This window comes from Lissotriton vulgaris, chromosome 2_1 (genome assembly GCF_964263255.1).
Source record: "Lissotriton vulgaris chromosome 2_1, aLisVul1.2, whole genome shotgun sequence".
Taxonomy (NCBI): Eukaryota; Metazoa; Chordata; class Amphibia; order Caudata; family Salamandridae; genus Lissotriton; species Lissotriton vulgaris.
This window is the reverse complement of record NC_141687.1, coordinates 222709411-222733742: the sequence shown is the minus strand read 5'-3', so window position 1 is coordinate 222733742 and position 24332 is coordinate 222709411. Positions and strand designations below refer to the sequence as shown.

Here is a 24332-nt window from a genome sequence, read left to right as displayed (position 1 = left end):
TGTTTAGCAGGCACAGCACCCGGATGACAGGGATTATTCGTATTTTTCGGCTTTGCATGAGTTGCACGTGCGACTGGACGCGATCTTGTGTAGTCCTGGCCTGGTGTCCTTGGCGGTTGGCAGCGAATACTTGTCGCACACCATAACCCGTTGTTGGTGAGTTTCTGCTGGGTATCGGAGCGCCCTATCATACCGACCTGGAAATTGGGCCCGGAGATACTGGAGGATCAGGCCTTTCGCTCGGAGTTGGGAGATGGGGTGTAGCAGTATTTCGCGGAGAATGAAGGTACGGCCACGACTACGGCCCTGGAGTGGGACGCTTTTAAAGTGGTCTTTGCCGGGATATGTATTGCTAAGTGGGTGGGGGTCAGGAAGCTACTATTGCGAGAGATTGAGGATGGCGAACGTGCCCTACGGGAGGCGGAAAGAGCCCACTCTGATAACTCTGAATTGAGTGACACGGTCCAGTCCCGGAAGGAGGCAGTAGCGGTGGTTGTGGAGCGCTTACGGTGCTTCAATCACAGAGCTTATCTGGCCCGTGCGCATGCGGAAAGAGATAAGGTGGGCACGCTGCTGGCTTGGCTGGCTGACCCCGTTCCTAGGTGCGTGCCTATCATGGCGTTGACCTCATCCTCGGGACAATTGGAATATACACCACTTCATATAAATGAGCAGTCCTGGACCTTATATGCATGCCTGTACACGAGCCGACTGGGGAGGCAGATGGCCAGGCGTTTTTGGAGGGTCTGGAATTGCCTACTGTTGAGGAGGAGGAGGCGGAATCCCTTGGTCAGGACATTACGTTGGCCGAGATTTGCTGCGCCATTAAGCAGTTGGCGCCCAACAAAACTCTGGGTAACGATGGCCTGCCTATCGAATTCTATTTAGCGTATATTGACGTCCTGGCTCCCAGATTACTAGCCATGTACAAAGAGGCTAGACAGCAGGGGGTACTACCGTCCTCCTCTAGGGAGGTTGTCATTGTTCCCCTCCTCAAACCAGGGAAACCTCCGACTGATCCAACTGTGTATAGGCCACTATCTATGCTCACCGCTGATTACAAGATATTGAGTCGAGTGCTGGCCACTAGGCTCCTCCCCTTCATGATACGGTTAGTCCACTCCGATCAGGCCGGTTTTATCCCGACTCGCAATACTGCTAGCAGCATACGTAGGCTGATAAGAATATTGGATGGTGATTATGGGGCGGTGAGACAGGCGATGGTCCTTTCGGTTGATATTGCTAAGGCGTTCGACAGCCTGGAATGGCCCTATCTGTTCTCAGTTCTGAAAGCGTTCGGGCTTGGAGATGGATATGTCCGCTGGACTGAAATTTTGTACTCATCGGCGACCGCTAGGGTTCGAGTTGGTAGAGTTGTTTCCTCCTCATACCCTGTGGGGCGGGGTACAAGACAGGGCTGCCCGCTCTCCCCACTGCTGTTCGCCCTTGCGATTGAGCCTTTAGCGGCACGCGCTAGGACGGGGGGGGGGCGTTCCAGGGTTTGCAACTTCATGGTCAGCCGCACTATATCTCGCTATATGCAGACGACCTCCTTTTGTTTTTGAGAGATGCGGGGGAGGCCCTGGAGGGGGGGCGCTCCCTCCTCGGCTCGTTCGGTGACATTTTGGGGTTGCGGGTTAACTGGGCGAAGACTTCCATATTCCCGGTGTCCAAAACATGCGACCCGCCCATACTACCACCAGATTTGGAGTGGGAGCCTAGGTGTCTCCCCTATCAGGGGACGCATGTGTACCATGCTCAGGAGGATCTCCTGGAGGGCAACATTGGCAGGGCGTTGAGGAGCCTGAAGGGTAGCATGCGGTTCTGGGAGACTCTACCCTTGTCGGTGGCGGGTCGAGTAGCACTGTTGAAGATGGTGGCGCTTCCCCGGCTCTTGTATTTTTTCTGGGCCTTGTCGATACGGATCCCCGTTGCCTTTTTTCGGCAACTCGGTTCTGCGGTTGGGGGCTTCAACTGGAACGCGGGGCGGCGCAGAGTAGCATTGGATACTCTGATGCGGCTGAGAGCTGAAGGGGGCCTTGCGGTTCCAGATTTTGAATTATAATTTCTAGCTGCACAATTCCAACACCTCACTCAGGCAGTGGCATTGGAGTTTCGAGGACCGGAGAGGGCATCTGCACCAGATGTGCAGCGGCATGTCCTCTCCTTCGTGGTATTACAGCAGAGACTGCGGCCTACTGGATTGTCGATAGTGGGAGGCGCCCTGAGACATTGCTGGCAGCGGTTCCACAAGAGAATTGGGGTGGAGCGACCATACGCTCCCGAGATACCACTGGGCATGTGCACGGCATTGCCGCATGGTGGGGATTGGAATGGGAAGAGATGGGCCTACAGAGGGTAGGCGATCTGTATGCAGATGGCGCGCTGTTGCCTTATGGTACATTGCAGGAGACTTTTGGTCTCCCGCGCGGCCATTTCCTATTGCACGCGGCGCTGGTTGCTGCTATCCAGAAGCATTGGGGCACGGGCCTCTCAGAGCCGCCAACTAGTGGAGCGTGCCAGTATGTGGTGATGGCAGCGGGGACGTATAAAGCGGTCACGTGCTTATATAAACGCTTGTTAGAAGAGGGGCTGAGCCCATTGCAGAAGCTACGTGAGCGATGGGAGGCGGACTTAGATAAAGAAATACCCGACACGGCCTGGGCACAAACACTTCGAAGAGCGTGGAAGGGCACCAGGAATGCTACGTTCCAATTGATCCAATTTTTTATACTTCACAGGGCGTACCTTACGCCGGCTAAAATTAACCAGTATTTCCAGGTAGACACTGCATTATGCCCCGTTGCAGATTACAGGATTTGCGGCACATGCTGTGGGATTGCCCACAGTTGGGCACATTCTGGGAAGAGGTAACTGGTTTGCTCTGTAGAGTAACCGAACGACAGATTGCTCCGGACAAAGGGACTTGCCTCTTACACTGGTTTCCACATACTAGCAAAACTAAGTTGTCTCGCAAATTTATAGACCTAGGATTCTTACTGGCCAAGAGGGATATTACATCCCACTGGAAGGCAGCGACAGGCCCCAGCTACGCTAGATGGAGGGCGGCTTTGCTTATGTGGGCAGGTAGCAAGAGTTCAGTTAGACTGCAGCAGGCTTATAGATCCCGTAATGACAAGGCGCTGGAGGCGGCGCAAACTTGGGAGGCCCTGGTGACGGAGCTCAGGACATCGGATTTAGACACTGACTCAGAGTCCAGAGCGCTGACTGAGGACGAAAACTGATAGAGTATTCTCTAGGCGTTGGGGGATAGTAAGTGAGGCGATTCCCGACTTCCATGGTCTTTCAAATGATTATTGGTATTGCTGATATGATGACATATGTGCACTCTATATGTTAGGGTAATCTTATTTGAATTTTTCCCTTTTCCTTTTCTTTTGGTCGCAGCGCTGGCAGCAGGGGGGGGTGGTTAGACGGAGAGGATGGACCTACCTATGGAACTGAATGATAACTTAATGCCCAATATTTCCATCGTAGTGGTATGATGTAGGGGGGGGCTTGACACCACAGCGATGGGTCTGGTACAGGGACCCTGCACCACTGGTCTATTCCGCATACTTGATTTGCTTGATCGTTGGAATAATGTCAAAGCTCCCCTTTCTTAATGAATGCCGGGCTCTACGTACTTGTGATGATCCATCCTTACGTCTGTTTGTGTTTATAACAATAAAAAGATTTAAAAAAATAAATAAAATCACAGACAAGCTGCTAAGAAAAAAGTCAGATCCTTAACTCCTTGGACGCTCATGACAAGCTCAGCTCGTCATGATGTACACCTCCATACACTCATGTCGAGCTGAGCTCGTCATGAACAATGGGAATCAAGAAAAGTCAGCATCCTGGAGGATTACCTTTAGCATTCATGTGGTTAAAAGAGCAGTAGTCTAATCATGAACCACCCTAGTCCCAAAGATAATCTCCCACGCAGTTGAGAATCACTTGAGATATATTGCATTTTACTGAAAGCACAGATTTTTTAAGGCTGCATGGATAGAATTATGCAATACTCCTTTATGGCAGTAAAGAGGCGTCTTCGGAAACACAGCCTGAAATATTCACTGCTCCTCCCGTTGCGATTGCGGGTAGTGGCGAGTGACAAAACGCATTTCTTCGCTACACCGGAGTATTGGCTGGACACCTTCACCGCTGCGGGACCTCGAGACGTCTCTGTGTCAGTCACCTTGCCAAAATTGAGGGGCCCCTTTCGCCGCCGTCGGAGAGAGAGAAGGTCGACGGGAGCCCAGACGCCGCCCTCGCCGCTGGTGGGACCTCACACGGACTTGATTCTTAGTTATGTTATGTTATGTTATGTTATAACAATTTATTATGCGCACAGCGACTCCAGCGAAGGAGCATCCCGGCGCAGAGACACTAAGCAGTCATAACACAGCATGGAGACAATGCTACAGAAAAGTACAAAAACAGGGAAGCTAAAATAGGAAGGTTTTTATGGCTCTACGAAACGACAGCAAGTCCTCTATCAGCCGAATTTCAACTGGGAGGGTGTTCCAGATTGACGCGGCTCTCACCCTGAAGGAACGGCCCCCCATCCTGCTGAGCCTAAATCTGGGGACAACAGCACGGGCCTGCCCTTGAGATCGAAGATTGCGGGTAGGGACATAGAAGGAAATGGAGTTGGCCAGGATCTCGGGACCAATGCCTCTAAGGATTTTGAAGGTCAGACACAGGACCTTGAAAAGAATACGCTTTCTAACCGGGAGCCAGTGCAGGGAGCGGATGACATGAGACACCGGGCAGAACTTAGGAAGTCCAACAATGGCTCTCGCCGCGGCGTTCTGCACCCGCTGCAGACGGGTTAACTCAGCCTGGTTGGCCCCCGCCAGCAAAGAGCTGGCGTAGTCCAGACGGGAGATGATGGTTGCCTGGACCACAAGCTGTCTGGTAGGGGCGTCAAAGAACTTAAGCACCGGCCTTAACCCTCTTAGGAGACCGAAGCAACAGGCTGCGATTTTTTTAGTGTGCCCTGTGAATGTAAGACCAGCGTCTAACCAGACCCCGAGGTTCTTCACCTCCGACACTGGGGTCGGAGTGGGGCCCAACTCCGAAGGCCACCACTGGTCGCCCCAGAGCTCCACTCCCTTCCCGACAACCATAACCTCTGTTTTTGTGGCATTAAGCTGGAGACAGTTACCTGTCAACCAGCTGGCCACCGCCTTCAGTCCGGACTGAAACCTGGGGGCATCCTGTTCCGCGTCCCCGCTGAGAGTAACCGCCAGCTGTGTGTCGTCGGCATATGAGACCATGGTTAGGCCCCACTGCCTTGCGACATCAGCCAGCGGTCTCACGTAGAGATTGAACAACGTGGGGCTCAGCGAGGATCCCTGCGGAACCCCCATGGCCAGAGGCTGGAACCTGGACTTGAAGGGAGGGATGGCAACACAGAAGGAGCGGTTGTCTAGGAAGGAGCGGAACCATGGCCAACGAGATGCCCTGCAGGCAGTAGAGGAGATCAGAGGTTCCTTGGGAGCTGAGGACGCATCAAACTCGAGCCAACGTGACCTTTCCAGTGATGATGAGCAAGTGTATGGCCTGCAAAACTCGGAGGACTCGACTGAGCAGCCAGACGTCACTCCGCAGACATGTATATGTAGAAGTATCCAGTCGTTCAAGATGTGTACATGTGCGGAGGTCGCAGTTCGGCCACCGCGTCGCGTATGGTGCGGTGAGTGCCATCAGCTTATGGGGGTGGAGGGAGGGGTTTGATCTCATGCTCTGTCACAACTGCGCAGACACCGGTGTGCACTGTTAGCCTAGCGGGGATCCCCGAGATGGGACGCATAGCTCGCTCACATTGCACTATGCCTGTAGATGGGGAGCCTCTGGAACATGGGACACATATATTGTTAATCACATGTACGTAATACGCAGCGCACCCCTGCAGGTCGTTTGACTGTTGCCTCTGTTGAGGGTTTGGACGATTGCATGTTGCACCATCGCCCTTGTAGAATTTTTTTATGTTTATGTCATTGTATTGGTTTGTTATGAGATATTCTTTATTGTACACCTTTCTCAACCGACAAAAAAAAGCCACGAGTTATCATGTGGGGGAAGTTGTGCACTGCAGGGTCATATATATACTGTATGAGTCTGATGGGTTGCTAGGGACACATGGTAGGTTTGTGTACTATAGAAAGTATGTCTGCAGTTAAAATTGGTACATGGAATGTGTGAGGCATGCACATACCGTCACGCAGGTATCAGATATATTCATACCTCAAGAGACATCGCATACAAATAGCTCTCTTGCAAGAGACGCACTTGACCAAACCAGAAATCCAACGCTTACACCGCCGCTGGTGAGGCCAATTATACGCCACGGGTATTCCGCATATGCACTAGGCGTGCTAATCTGGGTGCAACCAGGGGTCCCACTTAAAATTACACAATCATTGATGGACGCAGAAGGCAGATACGTGGTGGTGAGGGTCACGCTGGATGGCAGACAGGTTGTGATTGCATCACTGTATGCTCCCAATACTGACCTGGTAACCTTGTTTGATGATATGTCACACATCCTATCGCCGTGGCATAATATACCAATGATTTTGGGGGAGCGTACTTGACGCCACACTAGACCGCTTCTTTCCACCCTTTCAGGGCACAACCACACAAAATGCTATGAAGGTGCTGATTAACTGGGCAGGGCAGTGGCAACTCAGGGACATCTGAAGACACCGTAACCCCCATGACAGGCTGTATTCTTACTACTCCGGTACACACGGTTTACATGTACGATTAGACCGGTTCATGCTTTCGGAAGAACTACTTCCACACGTGTCCGCGGTCTATTATTTAGCAGGACACATTCAGAACACAATCCGCACATATTTGAAATACTGTGGTAAAGCCCCCAGACACCGATCCCAACCTGGACGAACCAAAAGGGATGATGGACCAAGTGTTGAGCAATGCCAGCACTCACCCCCAGTCAACTGATCTGGATTTAATCCATCATCAATCTTTAGCTCACTCCGCCACCCCAGTTCAGACATGGCGATATGCAAATCAGTCTGACCCTGTGCCTCATGGGAACAGTCCAGCCCGAACTGCCAAGCCATGTCTTCCCTGGACTGGAAACAAGCATACTGGGACAGGTGTCTGGCTAATCAGCAGTCATCAGCCAGGCTAGCTTGAATCCAGTGGCAAAGGGAGCAAGGGACCCACGTCTGGGCATACCCTGCTAACTTAGGGCGAACAAAGACAAACCAAAGGGGATGATGGACAGAGTGTTGTTCAATGCAAGCACTCACCCCCATTCAACTGATCTGGGATTAATCCATCATCATTCCTTAGCTCACTCTGATCCGAACCTGGCGGATGCAGCCAGACATGTTACTAGATGCGCCCTTCCGGAACCTGCTGACCACACATATAACACATTACTTTGAAGCGAAAACCGGCACTGCCACGACGCCCCAAGTAGAATGGGATGCGTTTTAAGTAGTGGTTAGAGGTGACTGTCTTGGCATGCAGGCGGGTATACACAGAAAACTAGAGACTGAACTCACACATCTTGAGAATGACCTGCTCCAAAGGGAGGAAGAGGCTGTAGAGAGTGACGATGGGTCATTGGCGCGAAATAGGGGGGAACATTCCAGAGTACTTGACCGACTCCGCAATTTGAACTACGCAGCACATTCTGCGCGCACCCACCATATGGGAGACAAACCTGGCAAGTTGTTGTAGTGGCTAATATGACAAGACACAGTTACCACACCCGTGATATCTATACAAAACACAAATGGCGACACAGTTCATACCCAGAGAGACATACACAATGCCTTTGAAGAGCACTACACCATGATGTACCGATCCTTCTTGCGAGCCACAGATAAGGTCATACAAGAGTTTCTCTCTGCTCTGATACTGCTGCGACTGGCAGAGCATCAGCAGGACAAACTGGGTGCTCCTCTGCTGTCAGACGAACTACCGGATAGTATTTTCTCCCTATCGAACGGCAAATCCCCGGGTCCGGATGGCCGAATTTTTCAAAGCCTACTCCGATATAATAATACCGGGGTGTATGCAGCAACCCTCGACGACTCGCCCCTTACACTTATGCAGAATGAGGCAACGTTAATCTCCCTCCTGAAACCAGGCAGGTACCCTGAAAATCTTGGTTCCTACCATCCACTGGCTTTGCTGAACACAGACTATAAAATCCTTGCCTCCGCCCTCGCAAGGCGAATATCCACGTTTGTACCAGCCCTGGTCCATAGCGATCAAAATGGATTTGTCCCAACTAGGAGCACCTCAACATCCGTAGGTTTTTAAGAATTCAGAAATATGCAACAAAGAATTGGCCGCGATCTGGATGCTTAGTACTAGACCCGGAGAAGGCCTTTGATACGGTGGAGTGGCCCTATCTTGCAGTGGTGCTGCGTAAATACGAGTTAGGAGACGGGTACATACAAATGGTGCAGCTATTGTACCAGCGACGCATAGTACGGGCCCGCACAGGCAAATTCATATTTGAGGTAATCAGGGTCAGACGTGGAACTAGACAGGGGTGCCCCTTGTCTTCATTGCTTTTTTCCCTTGCCATGGAGGCTCTGGCGGCTCTGCTGCGATAAAGTGGAGCAGACTGGGGCATACCACTGGAAGATGGTGTCCACACGGTGTCCCTACATGCTGATGACCTGTTACTGTACATGAGAGACTTGCATGAAATCTTGCCAGCTATATCCAACATATTCCTTAGGTTTGAGGAAGTCTCGGGCCGAATTGGGCCAAATTGGGCGCTTATTCCTTTCGCGAGAATGTGGGCACCACTGATATAACAATAAATGGTACGGCGCTTGCCTGGTACCCGACAAAGTTCAGATATTGGGGTATATACATCTAGAGATCCCCTGTGGGCATAATGACGGGCAACCTGGTGCGCACCATCTCCTCCATACGGGCGCAGGTACAATTTTGGAAGACTCTGTCGCTTAATGTGATGAGTCGCGTCACCCTAACTAAGATGGTATTACTACCCAGGCTATTGCATTATTTTGCAAATCTTCCAGTATATGTTCCGCGCAATTGTTTCGGGAGCTGGAAGGGGTAATCAGAGGTCTAATATGGAATACAGGGCGGCCCAGGATATCACTGCAGAAATTATATGCTCCACCGGAATGTGGGGGCTTGGCAGTTCCGCATTTAGAATTGTATTATTTGGCTGCGCAGCTACAGTGGGCCGCAAAGTGGCTAAGTGGCAAGAGCCTGGAAGATACCGCCACTGAGTCGTATTTGTGGATACAGACACAAATCTATAGCTTATTTCACCCGCTGGCGAAATTCCCCCGCCCGACACAGATAAATATTGAGTTAGCCCATAGATGCTACCGAAGGAACCTCCATCTTACAAAAGACACAATTCCCTAAGCCCTAATTCTGCCACTGGTTGGTACGATCCAAGGTAGAGACTTTGTAACGGATGTAGCGCTGATGCCCTGGACTGAGGCAGGAGTAGACACTGGGAGATCTGTACACGGATGGTGCCTTGGTGTCTTTCGCAGCCCTGACAGCGGATGCTGGCTTGCCGGTGGGTCAATTCCTCCTACATGCAGCCATCATGCGGACATTGACACAAACATGGGGAGATTTGTCAAATGAGCCGCAAACACATCAGTTGCTGCAATATCTGCTTGTGATGGGGGAGGGGACACATGTGATTCATTGGCTAGTGCAGGCCCTACTTATACACGTGTTAAAGCCACCACAGAGACTCCGGGCGAGATGGGCTGAGGACAGGGGTCAACCATGGATAGATAAGGACTGGGAGCGTGTCTTGGCTAGTGCCACACACATATCGCGAAATTCAGGTTTCAAACTCATACAAACGTATATATTACACAGAGTGTAACTCTCGCCGCACAAGATTAATAAATATTTTAACATCACCACCTCCGCTTGCCCAAGATGCCAACTACTAGACGCTGATCTACTGCACATGCTATGGTCCTGCCCCCTACTTCACTCCTATTGGCTCACAATAACAGCAACTCTCAACAGCAGCATAAACACCAAAGTACCACACACATGGGAGGTTTGCATCCTGGGGTTTTACAAACGTACAAAAGCTAACAAAGTAAGCTCTAGATTCTGTGACTCAGGCTTAATCACTGTGAAACGATTGATAACCAAGAGATAGAAACACAAAGTCCCCCCCGGAGACACCCCACTGGCTAAAATCCCTAGAAAATTGGGAACAGGCGGAGAGCACCATTCTTCACAGGGAAGAAACAGCTGGGCTGCGTAGGTTTCCCATCGCACAGGCCTGGGATGACTTTCTAAAAGCTCTTATATGAACTAGTGCGACATTGTGTGCCCCGTACAGCGAGTGAGAGATGATGCCTGAAGCGCTGCCTGGGCGGAGCGTATAGGCCGTATACACAAGGCATCCTTGAACATGACTGCTAGGTTGGGCAATGACCCCACATTCCTTCATGACACTACATGGACACCACCTTAGATGAACGATATCTTGATATTCACGCAATCACATACTGACCAGTAACAGCCACCCAAGTCTGTTTACATGCGCACAACCCTCGACGTGACATCACTCGGAGGCACATAACACACTAGATATATGTTCCTTTGTGTACTTGATACCTCCTTTTCTTTTGCATTTGCTTTCAGTTTATTAGTTACGATTTAAATGTTTAAAAAATGAAGATGTCTTACAATCAGTGATATTGTTCATTTCCCGAAACCCATGCTTTATTGTCTATTGTTATTCAACAATTGTATTGCACACAAGTTAAACGTAATTGTGCTAATAGACGTGTTTTCACCTGACCAATTACTGTAAGAAGAAGATTCATATGATAGACATGTCCTGTCCCTCGATTAGAGGCGACGGTACACGTGGATATCATATACCCATAACAGACTGCCAATACACGTCACCTTTTGCGAAACAAGAGGTAAATTGCACTGTACTTACCATTTGGTGATATCAGGAACTATGTACGTAATGACACAGCGATACAGATCTTGTATGTAAGTGCAATATATAGCTATGCTTTATTAGTTTGTATCAGGAAAATGATAAAAATGCAATAAAGATATTCACACAAAAAATTGATAGAATTATGCAACTTTTTATAGGGCCCAACGTTTGAATATTTTGTACCACTTGTATCTTAAACCATATTTCAGCAATTTTACTGGCGAATAGTGAGTGACAATCAGCGTACTGAAATGTATTTTTAAATTACTAATGCACCTCTGCTACTGGAATCTGTATGAATACTGTTTGTGGGTGTTCATTTGTGACCAATCATCAACATTTCTGTAATAAATTATGTATAGATTAGTATTTGAACTTTCTCAGCACTTTTGCACCTTCATAGACTTGATTGTCTAAATAAAGTATTTTAAAGTTTAAGTTGTAGATTTACTGAATAACTTCTAATACAGATTCAACAGGAAACTCCTGTTTCCACTTGAATGAGAATTACAATGAAACTAGAGCATGTATAGCCCTGTTCATGTTCTATTTTATAATCAGATGTATTATACCAGAGGGAATAAAGACTAAGAAAGATTGAACCTGGAGGGCAAAAGGAATACGTTCAGAAGTGTGTTACTGACAACAAACAGAGATCTTTGAAAGAGTTAGTCTTACAGAAGGTGAAGCATGAATATCCTGAAAGAGTGGGTCAGTGGAGAATAATGCCCGAAGAGCAAAGAGGGGGTTCCTGTATCGCATTTTCCAAGACTTTCAAATCCAATTTTTATGAAAAATTGCTTTCCTTTTGTAGCAGAACAGGTGAACCTCTCGGATTTATGCTAACTATTCCTTTTCTGTGCAATATGAAGGTTCTTAAAAACAGTTTTTACCATTGTAATCTAGTTAAGTACAATATATGAATCCTCGTGTACATCATCATTTTGGGTTAAGTTCCCCATGTCTTTTTCCTCACCTGCAATGGTACCATCACAGCTTTCACTCTGACCTGTGTCTTCATGGTCCATCTGGGCTTGTTTTGTTTGTCCTGTTTTTCTGAGCAACACATCGGAATGAGCAGTGGTACCTATTAATAAATAAACACATAATTCGGATTTTTATTACTTATTTTTTGTGAATTTCTGAAGTCATTTCTCCGTGTTTTTCTGACTTCTGTAAATCAGTGTTTCTGACATCCCAAAGATTTGCCATAAATAGTGTATTTCCAATGTCTACAAAATTCTACACAGAAAACGCCTACAATAGCATTTTTATTGTAGCAGGACAATCTGAAATATTAAGAAATGTATTTGCATTTAATTTTATCAGGCACGCAGATATCCTAGGGTGTCCCAGAGCTATAAACTATTAGGCAGCACGTGTAGCAGAAATGTAGTGACTAGAATTGTTGTTTAAAAAGGAGTTTTTAAAAGTTTACAGGATTACGAAACAAAACGTAAGATGTAGGACTCAGTGTGATTGGCAAAGAACAATCAGTTCCAAGCAAGAGCAGACAGCATTGGAAAAGAACGGTCTTCGAAGCATGTTATATGGACCCTGGCGACTGTGACCAAGACGGCAGATGAAGAACAAAGCTTTCTGGATGGTTTGTAACTTATAAACAACTTGGTCATTTAGTTAGAATAAGAGGGTTTTCAAGGGCCCTGTCGCACAAGCATGGCGCAGTAAAAAGGAATCATATTTAAATTTAAAGCCAGCGAAAGTAATTGAAATATGCAGAAGCCTGTTTAGGAATGTCCATTACGAGCCTAGCTGACACATTTGTTATAAGATGAAGTTTGTGTAACAAATTAGACAGGAGCCCAACAAATAGCACATTACAATAATCAAACCTCCTTATGGTCGGGGTCTGGATAAAAAGTTGGATAGAGAGATGAGGAATAAGCTATAAGACTTTCCCTTCGGACCCTCATGAGAAAAAAACACAGACTGAGGCAAGTTATGTTATATTATGTTTATTTGATAGCGAACTAATCATCCTTGAGGCTATCCCAGTGCTTGTGCCGGTATTTAGGCAAGTAGTCCCCATGGTGTTATTTCAAGAGCCAGGCTTTCAGCCTCTTGAGGACCTCAAGAGATGAGCAGGAGGCTCTGATGTGTTGAGGGAGGCTGTTCCAGGTTTTGGGTGCTATTTATGAGAAGGAGAACCTTCCTGTCCTGTTTTTGCAGGTGCAGGGTGTGTGAGTTAATGAGAGTGAGGCAGTGCGTACGTGCCTGATCGGCCGGTGAAAGTGTATACGACTGTTGAGGTATGCAGGTCCACTGTTGAGTAGGGCTTTGTATGATTGTGTGTGAAAAGTTTGAATTGGCTGCGTTTGTGAATGGGGAGCCAGCGAAGCTTTCTTGTGGCGGGATTCTGGATGGTCTGGAGTCTGTGTAGGAGTTGTATGGAGATTCCTGCATACAGTGTGTTGCCATAGTCCAGCCTGTTGGTGATGAGTGCCTGCTTGACTGCATGTCTGGTGCTCTGTGGCAGCCACTTGCAGTTCAACTGTAACACGGTTATGATGTGGAAGCAGGAGGAACGCACTGCTTTGACTTGTGCTGTCATGTTGAGCTTGACATCTAGAATGATCCCCAAGTTGTTTGCATGGTTAGTCAGTGTTGGTCCTAGTTCCAATGGCCACCAGGTGGAGCCCCATGGGGTGGATCTGCTACTGAAGACCAGCACTTCAGTTTTGTCGGAGTTGAGATTTAGGCAGTTGGTTCGCATCTAGTCAGCTACCATGGTCATTCAGTTGGTGAAGTTGGCTCTGGTGGTGGCTGTCTTGTCTTTCAGGAAGAGAAGGAGTTAGGTGTCATCGGCGTGGGAGATGATGGTGATGTCTTGAGATCGGATGATGTTGGGGAGTGGTGTCATGTAGACATTGTACAGCGTGAGGCTTAACGACGATCTCTGGGGGACTCCGCAGGTCATGCTCTTGCTTTCCGAAGTGAAGGGTGGCATTCTCACTCTTTGGGGTCTTCCCGTGAGGAAAAAGCAGATCCAGTAGAGTGCGGCTCTTTGGATGCCACTGTCGTGGAGTCTTCCGATGGGAATGTTGTGGGAGACCATGTCAAACGCTGCGAAGAGATTATGTTAAGTGGCTCTTTGGATGCCACTGTCGTGGAGTCTTCTCATGGGAATGTTGTGGGAGACCATGTCAAACGCTGCGAAGAGATTATGTTAAGTGATGTAGCCCTCGAAAAAAAGCTTATTGTCAAATATGACACCCAGATTACGGGCATTAGTAACTGGAGAGAACCCTAGTCTAGAGATTCAAGCCACAAAGATGGAGACCAAACTAAACGGTCACCAAACAGAAGTGCTATGGTTTTATCTTAGTTCACTCTTAGGGAGTTTATGTTCATTCAATTGCCAGCTGCAACTAGGCAGCTTTTAAACTGCTCCTGGATGAATTAAGGTCTCCATTTAACCTCAAAATAAACTGCGTGAGCATAAAAATGGAAGTAAAAGGAGGAATTGGGTCAGTAAGGGATGCCACATATAGGTATATGTAGTACTCTGCAAGAGAAACCTTTAAAGACAGACCGAAAAAGATGATAACTTTACTACCTGTGATCGTGATCTGGAAGTAAGAGAGGCAGTAAACCAGGCCACAACGTTGCCATCAAGGCCAGCAGATGAAAGTCTGTCCAGTAACATTTCATTGTAGACCATGTCAAAACCCGCCAATAGGTCATGGAGTGTCAAGGCTTATGAGCCTTTAGCATACATATCATTCAAATGTCATTAGCTGCAGTGATTAACACCGTCCCTGAGCTCTGGGCAGGGCGAAAACCGGATCAAAGTGTGTAAAGTAAAAAATTATTTTCAATGTAATCTAATATGATGAAAGGGAGAAGAAAAATGGGATGATAATTTTACAGGATCCCCAGATCTAGAGATGGTTTCTTCAAAAGTAGGATCACTAAAGTGGTCTTACAAAAACTTGATACCAGGAACCTTGCTAATGAGTGATTGCATAGGAGTGATATTACCATTATTACAGCGGAGACAATGGTCTTGAAAATCTTGGCTGGGAAGTGATCTAATGGAGAGCCTGGAATAATAGATAGTAACTTTGCTAAGGTGGAGTTGTGTGAAACAAATCCAAAATCTTACTAGGGGCATGACAGAGTTTTACTGATCTGTGAAGAAAAACCTGACAGAGGTCAGAGCAAAAATCACCAACAGGCGATCAATTTTGTTGTGGAAATCTCTGTCAAACCAGAGTAGACTTTTTCAGTTTGGGGCGGTGTACTTACCTACACAATGTAGCCAGAGAGTTGTATCCTGCAAAGTTCTTTTGTATAATGTTTTAACAGAACAGAATGCAAATTTGGTAATAGATAGAATGTGCATTATGAACAAGATCTTTATAGCTCTTAAGTTCTCTTTTGTAGGGAGACATGGCCACAAGATCATATGACAATCTCCACTTTCTTTCCAGCTACTTGCACCTACTTTTACCTAAAAAGAGGACCGCCTAATATCTGGGAAAAGGCTGGTACAATGGGAATAGACATTTTTTAAAGGACAGTGGCATGATATGCATCTGGTTAGCCAATTATTAAAATGCTCTGTAGAAACCTTGATGTCTTTATGCATCACTCGTTAGGTACATTTTAAAAGAGTGTTGCATGTAGGTATATTTTGTTTGGACAAGTCTCTGTAAGAAAAAAAATGGCCCTTGTTTTGATATTTGTTGTTTGGGGTTTCTCAACACTGGTAGAATGTGATGAGAAAACTGGACTGGAACCCAACAGATATTAGCTATTACCAAGGGGGAGGAAGCACCCAAAGCCACTGTCTTCTTATTAAAATAAGGTACACTGAATATTGTAAAGAAGTCAGCATCTGTTCTATGTATTCATAGCGTTGCCATAAGGTATTCACTCCCCTTGACTACTGTGATCACTGACGCGAGAATAATGACTAGGAAGGATTTCCCAGCACTCACTCTCCTATTCATAAATATTGATTACCATATATAACCTGGGAGGGAACCTGTACTGTGCATGTGCCTTGTTAAGTTCAATTGTAGTGTCTTAGAGAATTTGAAAATATGTGACTTTGGGAGTGCATAGTGTTTGGAGGAAAAACTCTGTTTCCTATTATGCAAGATTCATTTGTGTATTAATGCACATATCGGTGCACCTGTTGCAGGATCATGGCTTTATTTTCTGCTGGAGACTGTGAGCATGTCTGTAACTTGGTAGAAAATAAATAAAATGTTTCTTTTGGATCTAAACAAATCACGTCTGTTTTTCACGCTCACCTTCAGAAACGTTCATACTGCAGCCTACAAGGACATCCCCATGGTCGATCAGATGGTGATCTTCTGTTCCTTTAGGTCTCAGTGAGAAGACAGATGTGGCAATTACAGGACCTGTTATTAAATGAAGAAGCCATTACTAAAAAATACAAAAGCAAGAATATTATGGAAAACTCGAAAGACAGAAAGTGAACTTGTCAATAGTTCATTGAATACTGGGCAGCAATACATGGGGGTGGTCACTTGGACATGAGCGTAAAATGGTAAAACGGCTGCAAGATAGCAATTGGGCCTACTTAAGCACTTGCTACAATGAGGTGGAGCGTTCAAATGGCACTTGCTCCCTGTTCTGAAAAGACTGATATCACCAGTGTGCAAAAAGTGCTAATTTCACTATGCAAAATATGGTGCAAGTAGTTAATACAGGGGCTCAACCACCACCACTCACAGAGTAGCCAAGAACTGCATCTGTTGCAAATGTGTTATTCAATTCAATGAGACATGCAGTAACTGAGAGAAGAGTGTTGTAAATTTGTCTCTTAAGAAGGTTAGGACATCTTGTCCCATGTCATCTATCAAAGAATCAAATCATATTAAGCAAGGACTGGGATCCTTAGCTCTTTTAAGTGACATCTTGTAGGAATAGGGCTACTCGATCAAAATAGGCAATGAATGAGAGCCTGCTGTTCGCGGTACTGTACTATTTAAGCACAGCAATACCTATGCCACTTTTTAATGCTTTTTAAATGATACATCCTGTTTTCAGTGACATTCTGAACCAATAGGTAGCTGACTAATTTGATGTTGTATAGGATGTCTACCTAAGTAATACTGAAAATGAGATATGTGTAAATGAAGTTATTTATCTATCGTGAGCTGACAAACTAGAGGAAAAACAAGAAGTGAGCTTTTGATCAAGAAGCATTATTACCTGAGCTAAAAATATAATGGAATTTGTTTGTTATTATGAACCTCATAAGGTGCCCCAAGACTACTGATTTAGGAATTAGATTATCAGAATTTACCACATCACCCAGCCACTTCAATAATAATAATAATAATAATAATAATAATAATAATACGGAATTTTGTATAGCGCGAACAGCTACCTCACGAGGAGGTGTCCCGGCGCTGAGAGAACAGGTGTTAAGACCGCGGAAGCTGGAGAGGGTGGCATTTAGCGTGGCTGGGTAAACAGCCAGGTTTTCAGCAAATGTTTGAAGCAGGCTTCAGATGGGGCCTGTTGAAGAGTGACGGGTAGTGAGTTCCATAGTTTTACCACATTGGCCGAGAAGGTTCGTCCGCCCAGCCGGGCTCTTTTTGCTCTAGGGGCTGTCAGTCGCACATGGTTATTGGATCTGAGAGAGCGGGATTGGGAGTACCTTGGTAGTCGAACTTTCAGGTAATTTGGGCAGTTTCCGTATATAGATCTGAAGGCCAGAGTAAGTGCTTTGAATTTTATTCTACTAACAACTGGTAACCAATGAAGGGAAAGGAGGTACGGAGAGACTGAGTGCTTGAACGGAATCCTCATTAAAAGTCTCGCAGCCGCATTTTGGACCAGTTGTAGTTGCTGTATAAGGTACTTTGGTAGGCCCAAATACAGACCGTTAGCGTAATCCAGCCTGGATGTAACTGTGGCGTGGATTACAGTTTTTCGGCAGCTAACTGGTAGAAGTCGAAGGGTCTTACGTAGATTCCTCAGCTTCCTCATACAGCAGCCAGCAACTTGCTGTATGTGTGATGCAAAGGACAACTTATCATCCCATCGCACCCCTAGATTTCTTGCTGAATGGCTAGGCGAGGGAGCTTGACCCATCTCTGCCGGCCACCACAAATCAGATGGTGGGGGGGGGGGGTCTTTTCCAAAGAAGATCACCTCAGTTTTACTAGTGTTGAGTTTTAGTTTATTAGTGTTCATCCAGCAGGCTACGTCTTGTAGGCACCCCTTGAAATTTAAGAAGGATGCCTCTGACAGTTCTGAGTATGGGAACACGAATTTGGTATCATCGGCGTATGAGATTGCCTTGATCCCCCAATTGGCGATCAGCGTGAAGAGTGGAGCCAGGTAAACATTAAATAAGAGTGGGCTCAAAGCCGAGCCCCGTGGGACGCCACAGCTCAGAGCTTTAGGTGTAGAAGAGACATCCCTTAATGCCACCTTCTGAGTTCTTTGAGTCAGATAGGACTGTAACCACTCCAGTGCCTGATCCTGGATACCTATCTCCGCCAGTCGAGACAGTAGTATAGCGTGGTCGACAGTATCAAAGGCGGCCGACAGATCCAGGAGCACCAGCATCGCTGAGTATCACCTCACTGACTCTGCCACCTCAATTAAAGCTGTTTCGGTGCTAAATCCAGGTCGAAAGCCTGATTGCGTCTCGTGTAGGGTTTTATTGTATTCAATGAATTGATTTAATTGCCGCTGGATAACTTTTTCAAGCATTTTGCCTGGTGCTGCAAGGAGGGAGATCGGGCGGAGATTATTGAGATCCTTAGGGTCCCCATTAGGTTTTTTCTTTAGGGGGAGGAGAGTGGCATGTTTCCAAATATTCGGGAACACCCCCGATGAGATGGACAGATTCCATATACGCTGGATAGCGGGGGCCACAAAGTCAGCTATGCGGCTCCAGAGTTTAGGAGGGCAAGGGTCGTCTGGCGAGCCCGATTTGCAGCGACTTAGTTCTCGCATGACCATATTTAGGTCTATTAAATCAAATTGTTTCAGGGTAGCACGGTTCGGTATTAAACCCGCTAAATCGGATTTAACCGTGGTCTTCACTGGCCCAAAAGACTCATATACTTTCTTGATTTTAGAGTCAAAAAAGTCAGAGATGCTGTTGCAAAACGAGATTGATGGGGGAACTTCCCTCTCAATGCATATGGGTTTGAAAAATGACTGAACTATTTTAAAGGTTTCTTTACTTGAATGTTCAGCTTGCTGAATCGAGTTCGCATAGTACTGTTTTTTTGCTTTTCTGATTGCTTTATGCAGTTTTGTCGATGCTTCCTTATAGCAGGCCTTCTCTGCAGGATCATAATTTAGCCTCCAAAGTCGCTCCAACTTTTTACAGTGCGATTTTTGCACTCTGAGCTCCTGAGAAAACCAGGGGGCAGATGGGGAGTCTCGTTTGGATATTGTGGCTGTTGCCGGAGCTATAGATGTTAGCATATTCCTGATCCAGTCATCAAGAAGCTGAGCATCAGTGTCAGCATTGGAGGAGAAGGTCGGCAGGGTCTCAGCTAGATGTGGACCCATAGTAGCTGGGACCAGCTTACTCCATTGTCTCTTCATGAACGAGCACTTGCTGGTCACAGGTTTGTCAGCCGTTACTATAAGTTGAAATGGTATCAGGGAATGGTCTGACCATATCAAAGGTAGTGGGGTGTTAGCCATCATATTAGTGATGTTAGAGAATATTAGATCAAGCGTGTGGCCCGCTCTGTGTGTAGGGCCCTCATTAATAAGTTTAAGGTTGGCTGAGTTCAGTGTGGACCTCAGTAAATCCGCTGAGGAACAATCTGTCCTGTCCATGTGAATATTAAAGTCACCGACAACCAGAAACTGAGGGTGAGAGAGGGAGCTCTGGATGATGATATCCATCAGAGTGGTCAGGATGGGCTCTTCCCCCCCCCCCGGGGGACGGTAGATGACTAACCCCGCTAGAGATAGCTGAGCTCCTATCTGAAAGCAAAAGTGTAATCCCTCCAGACCCTGGATGGCCGTGGGGGCAGAGGAGGAGAGTGTGAGCTGTTCCTTAAATATGACAGCCACCCCCCCTCCTCTTTTTCCACCTAGCCTGTTAGAGAAACACATTTTGTACCCAGGGGGGATAGCCAGTGCAATGGCGGTCATGTTATCATCGTTGAGCAAAATGTCTGTTAGAAACAACACATCCCACTGGTGCTCTTCCAAAAGCAGCCAGATGTCAACTGCATGTTTTGCAAGGGATCTGCAATTCAGTAGTCCCGCTCTAATGTCTTTACAGATCGGTGGTTTAGTGAAACGAGCAGCCCTCCTGCCGACTGGAGTGCCCAGTAGTAACCCACAGGTCTTACAGACATAGAGGGGATTGGAGGACCCAAGGTCAATGTTGTGAGTGCAGGTGTCGGCCAGAGTGTTTAGGGACCATAAGTTTTCACGCGTCCAAACAATCCTATCTATGTGTTCAGTCTTACCGGCAGCAGGCTTGGCCCCGGTAGCGGTCTGGTCGCGGACGGGCGCAGACGGGCTTGCCTTAGGCGCGCCTTTGGCGCGCAATCGGCGCGCCCGCTGCGCTCGTCCGCTGCGCTTCCGGAAATTGCACATATTAAGTAGGGGGTAAGTAATAGGGAGGGGGCGTGGCCTGGTGTTGGTGGGCGTGGCCTCAGTGTCCCGAGAATGGCGGCAACACAACAAATCCCGCAGCTGCCTCTAACTGCAGCGCGGTAAATGCCCAGGGAAAGGTGTAAGTTTTGTTTTAAAATCACAAAATCACAAAGTACACAGCTCAAATTTTAAAAAACACAGCGCAGTAACCCTCCCGGCTTCCGCCTCAAGAGGTCTGATGTCAGGGATCGCGCTAGCGAATCAGCGCGCTTTATATGCTGGTGTGGAGGGGGCGTGGCCTGGTGTTGGTGGGCGTGGCCTCAGTGTCCCGAGAATGGCGGCAACACAACAAATCCCGCAGCTGCCTCTAACTGCAGCGCGGTAAATGCCCAGGGAAAGGTGTAAGTTTTGTTTTAAAATCACAAAGTACACAGCTCAAGTTTTACACAACACAGCGCAGTAACCCTCCCGGCTTCCGCCTCAAGAGGTCTGATGTCAGGGCATCCGATTTTTAAAAAGGTTGAACAGTTAGTTTTGGTCTCTGTAGTAGTGTACTGATGTAAGCTTTCAGGTTAATGTCTGTAAGGTGCTTGTAAGTGCTGCTCTTATGTCTACTTTTAATTTAATAAAAACCCTCGAACCCAGTTAAGCTCTGCTGGGTGCACCCTAAAAGTACTGAGCTGTATTACACTCACTATTAGTGTCTGCTGTACATCAGAATGCCACAAGCAAAAATATCACCCGACAGAAATATTGTTTCCTAAACTCTCTTTACAAAAATGTCAGCCCATTGGGTGCAGATTTAAAAAATATATATTTTATTACTTATGTAAACGATATTTGGACGACATGTCATCCAGACTATTATATTATAACATAAGACCCTTAGAGTTGGATACTCTCAGCAGGAGAATACCAAGCAGGCCAAAGAGTATTAGAGATAACCTGCAGGAGGAACAGGAGGGCTTCGCAGCCTCATCAGTGGTATAAAACCTATACAAATTGTGCAGAACAATACAACAAAGCAAAAACTAGTAGCATAGTTTCTGTTTAAATGGCAGCTGGTAGTCAGCCCTGGACAGAGAATTCATGGGCTAAGGTTTTAACATAAAATGCATGCATTCAATAAAGTTCAGATTGAACTGTCAAGGCTTATTGCTGTGACAGATTCACATTTTTTATCCACACTACTGCTCGGTGAGTGGATTTGTTTTAACACTTTTGTAATGCTTCATGAACAGAAACCAGATTTAAATTTACTGAGGCTGTAAGAAGGTGCTTCCTATCCATGCACTGGCTGTAAAATCCATTCCAAAACAGCCCTTTCATACATCTGAGAACGGACTTTACCTACAGTGTGACAGTAGATGAGACAATGGTAGCTACCACTGAAGTATAGGAAAGATTAATTAACCAATAAGTAAGTTATTGGTCTTAGCAAATTAATTTCTACAAATGACGCAGAGAAAACATGCATTTAATGCATAGTGCATTACTGATTTGGAAGTTGGTCATGGGGGGACTGGGAAAAGATCATCAGGTAAAAGAACAGTCTTCCTAAGCAGGTCCTTGATGCAACATCGTTGAGTCCTTAAGGGGATAGAAGAACAGCTATTACATTCTATTGGTACTAGACCTAGGTACAGTCAAATCATGAAGACTAGCAGTGGTGATGGGTAGTACCAGCAAGGAGGTATTTATAATAAGACACAAGAAGATCTAAGTGATGGATAAAATGGCCTTCCATAAAAAAAGCAAAAACAACTTTTACACCTAGCTGTGGAGTTTTATGACATTTTCACAAATGTATTGTTATAGACCATTAGCAAAATAAACAGTAGTACAACTTCACCCAGAGAAAGCAAGGCTTGCTGAATTTCATTCATCACATTCTTATAAAGTTCTTTCTGCCAGTCGTGTAAAAGTTTCCACTCTTCTTCGGAGAAACAAGCAGCAACGTCACAAAATGTAACTGGTGTCTGGAACAGCAATATTGATAGCACGGATTAATAAACATGGAAAAGGGAAACATAAAACACGATGATAAATCTATGTGCAACAAGAGGTTTTTTACATGCGTTCAAATACAAGTAACTTCCTCTTAAATTACATTTCTACATTAACCATCTGTTGCTGTAAGCAAGCTAGAAATATAAATGTGCCAATGTAAGTCAAGAGTGAATGAATGCCTTTAAACTGTTTTAAAAAAAAAAACATACATTTCCATATGATTATATTGCACATTTATATAGTTTTGGGGAGCCTCGGCTGCATTCACAGTTTTTTTCAAATTAGTTCATATCATGAAAAATAAATGAAAAGAAACTACTGGGTTTCTTGCAAGGGTTGCAACCCTGTTAAGAGACACAGTACTTTCTTTTCCCCAAGCTGAAAACGCACTGCAGAACGCGGGAGAAATGTATAGAGGACTTTGAGGTAGTGGGTTGTGTATCCAAACTCAGAAACCTCCAAGGGAGCCAGATACATATCATATAAATGAAGGTACACAATTTTCCGTTTACATAAAAAAAAGCTTTTCAGCTAATCTCTCAGGTGCTGATGTACTGGAAAATGTAATTAGTTTTACTTCAGAACTGCCTGTCAGACTTATGACTTTTTATCCAATATATTTGATAATTGTGTAGTAAAAGCAATCATTTCACCCATTACTAAAAAATAAATTCTGAGGAATACTGAAATTCTCTATCAATTCCTGGACAACGATAGACATGTTCACTATTCAATTCAATTCAAGATTCCTTTATTCGACTGTATACAGTACAGTCATAAAAGTACAATAAAAAACATATACATTCAAAACAGTGTTAAAAAGACAGTTTATCAAGAGCAAGAAGTCACTAGAAAAGATACAGATTCTAAAGAATATAAATATGCTGTTTATCTAAAAAACATATTACTGGGGGAGGCATAATTCGTTGAACAATTAACCTTCCATGCTTTTTCTGAATTTCAAGGCAGTTTTTAGAAAATTACATAAAAACAAGGTACTTTCACAGTGTAGCATTTGAAGATAAAGTAATGCAGGCCTTATTTGTACAAAGTTCAATTGTTTAAAAAGGGGTTTAAGAACAGTTTTCGTGGTATCGTGTAGTAGGAGCATATGAATAAAAAGTGAGCCAGGTCTTGCGGAGACTTACTGTCGCAGCCGCAAGCTGGCAACACTTGTCCCCTGTGAGCCCCACTAGGCACAGCTAGCAACAAATGATACAAATCAAAGCGAAATCTAAGGAAAGAAAAAGTGTTATGGGCCCCAGCGCATCCTGCATCATGATGCCATGCGCTGTTGCTCTTTTTGTTGGGAGAAAGTTGGGTGAGAGAGAAGCGGAGGCCATGGCTACAAAATGGACTCTCAACTGGTTAAAATAATAACTATGACATTGGCCGAATATTAGGACGGTGTCATGGCTCAGGTAGGTTGGTATGTTTTTTAATGGATATGTGAATTTTACCTTCAATTTGTTATTTGAGATGAGAAATATTTTATTTTTAAAACAAACGCAATAAATAAATATCATCAAACTAGTGCAATAACAATAAATTAATCAACATTTTTAAAAATAATTATTCAAGTTGTGAATCTAAAGCAAAAGTGCTACACTTTATTTTCTATAAGATTACTGTGAGAAAAACTATTACTATTAGGGATCTATTTACGAAAGACATATTTTTAACTATTCCATTAAATTTAAAAAGACGTTAGAAGCTTATAAGTCATGAGTTAGCGAAAGTAAAAGGATCT

General features: G+C 45.6%; 1 protein-coding gene across 2 annotated transcripts in view; it reads right to left on the bottom strand.

Annotated features, from left to right (window-relative positions):
- LOC147729882 (uncharacterized) overlaps positions 1 to 24332 on the bottom strand; it is a 157768-nt gene that overhangs the window by 128025 nt on the left and 5411 nt on the right. For both annotated transcript variants that reach the window (XM_086954795.1, XM_086954796.1), the window contains exons 2-4: positions 22425 to 22551; positions 16267 to 16377; positions 11961 to 12071 (exon numbers count right to left, since the gene is read on the bottom strand). In XM_086954795.1, the coding sequence (XP_086810921.1) occupies positions 11961 to 12071; positions 16267 to 16377; positions 22425 to 22551 (349 nt within the window). The remainder of the gene's footprint in view (positions 1 to 11960; positions 12072 to 16266; positions 16378 to 22424; positions 22552 to 24332) is intronic.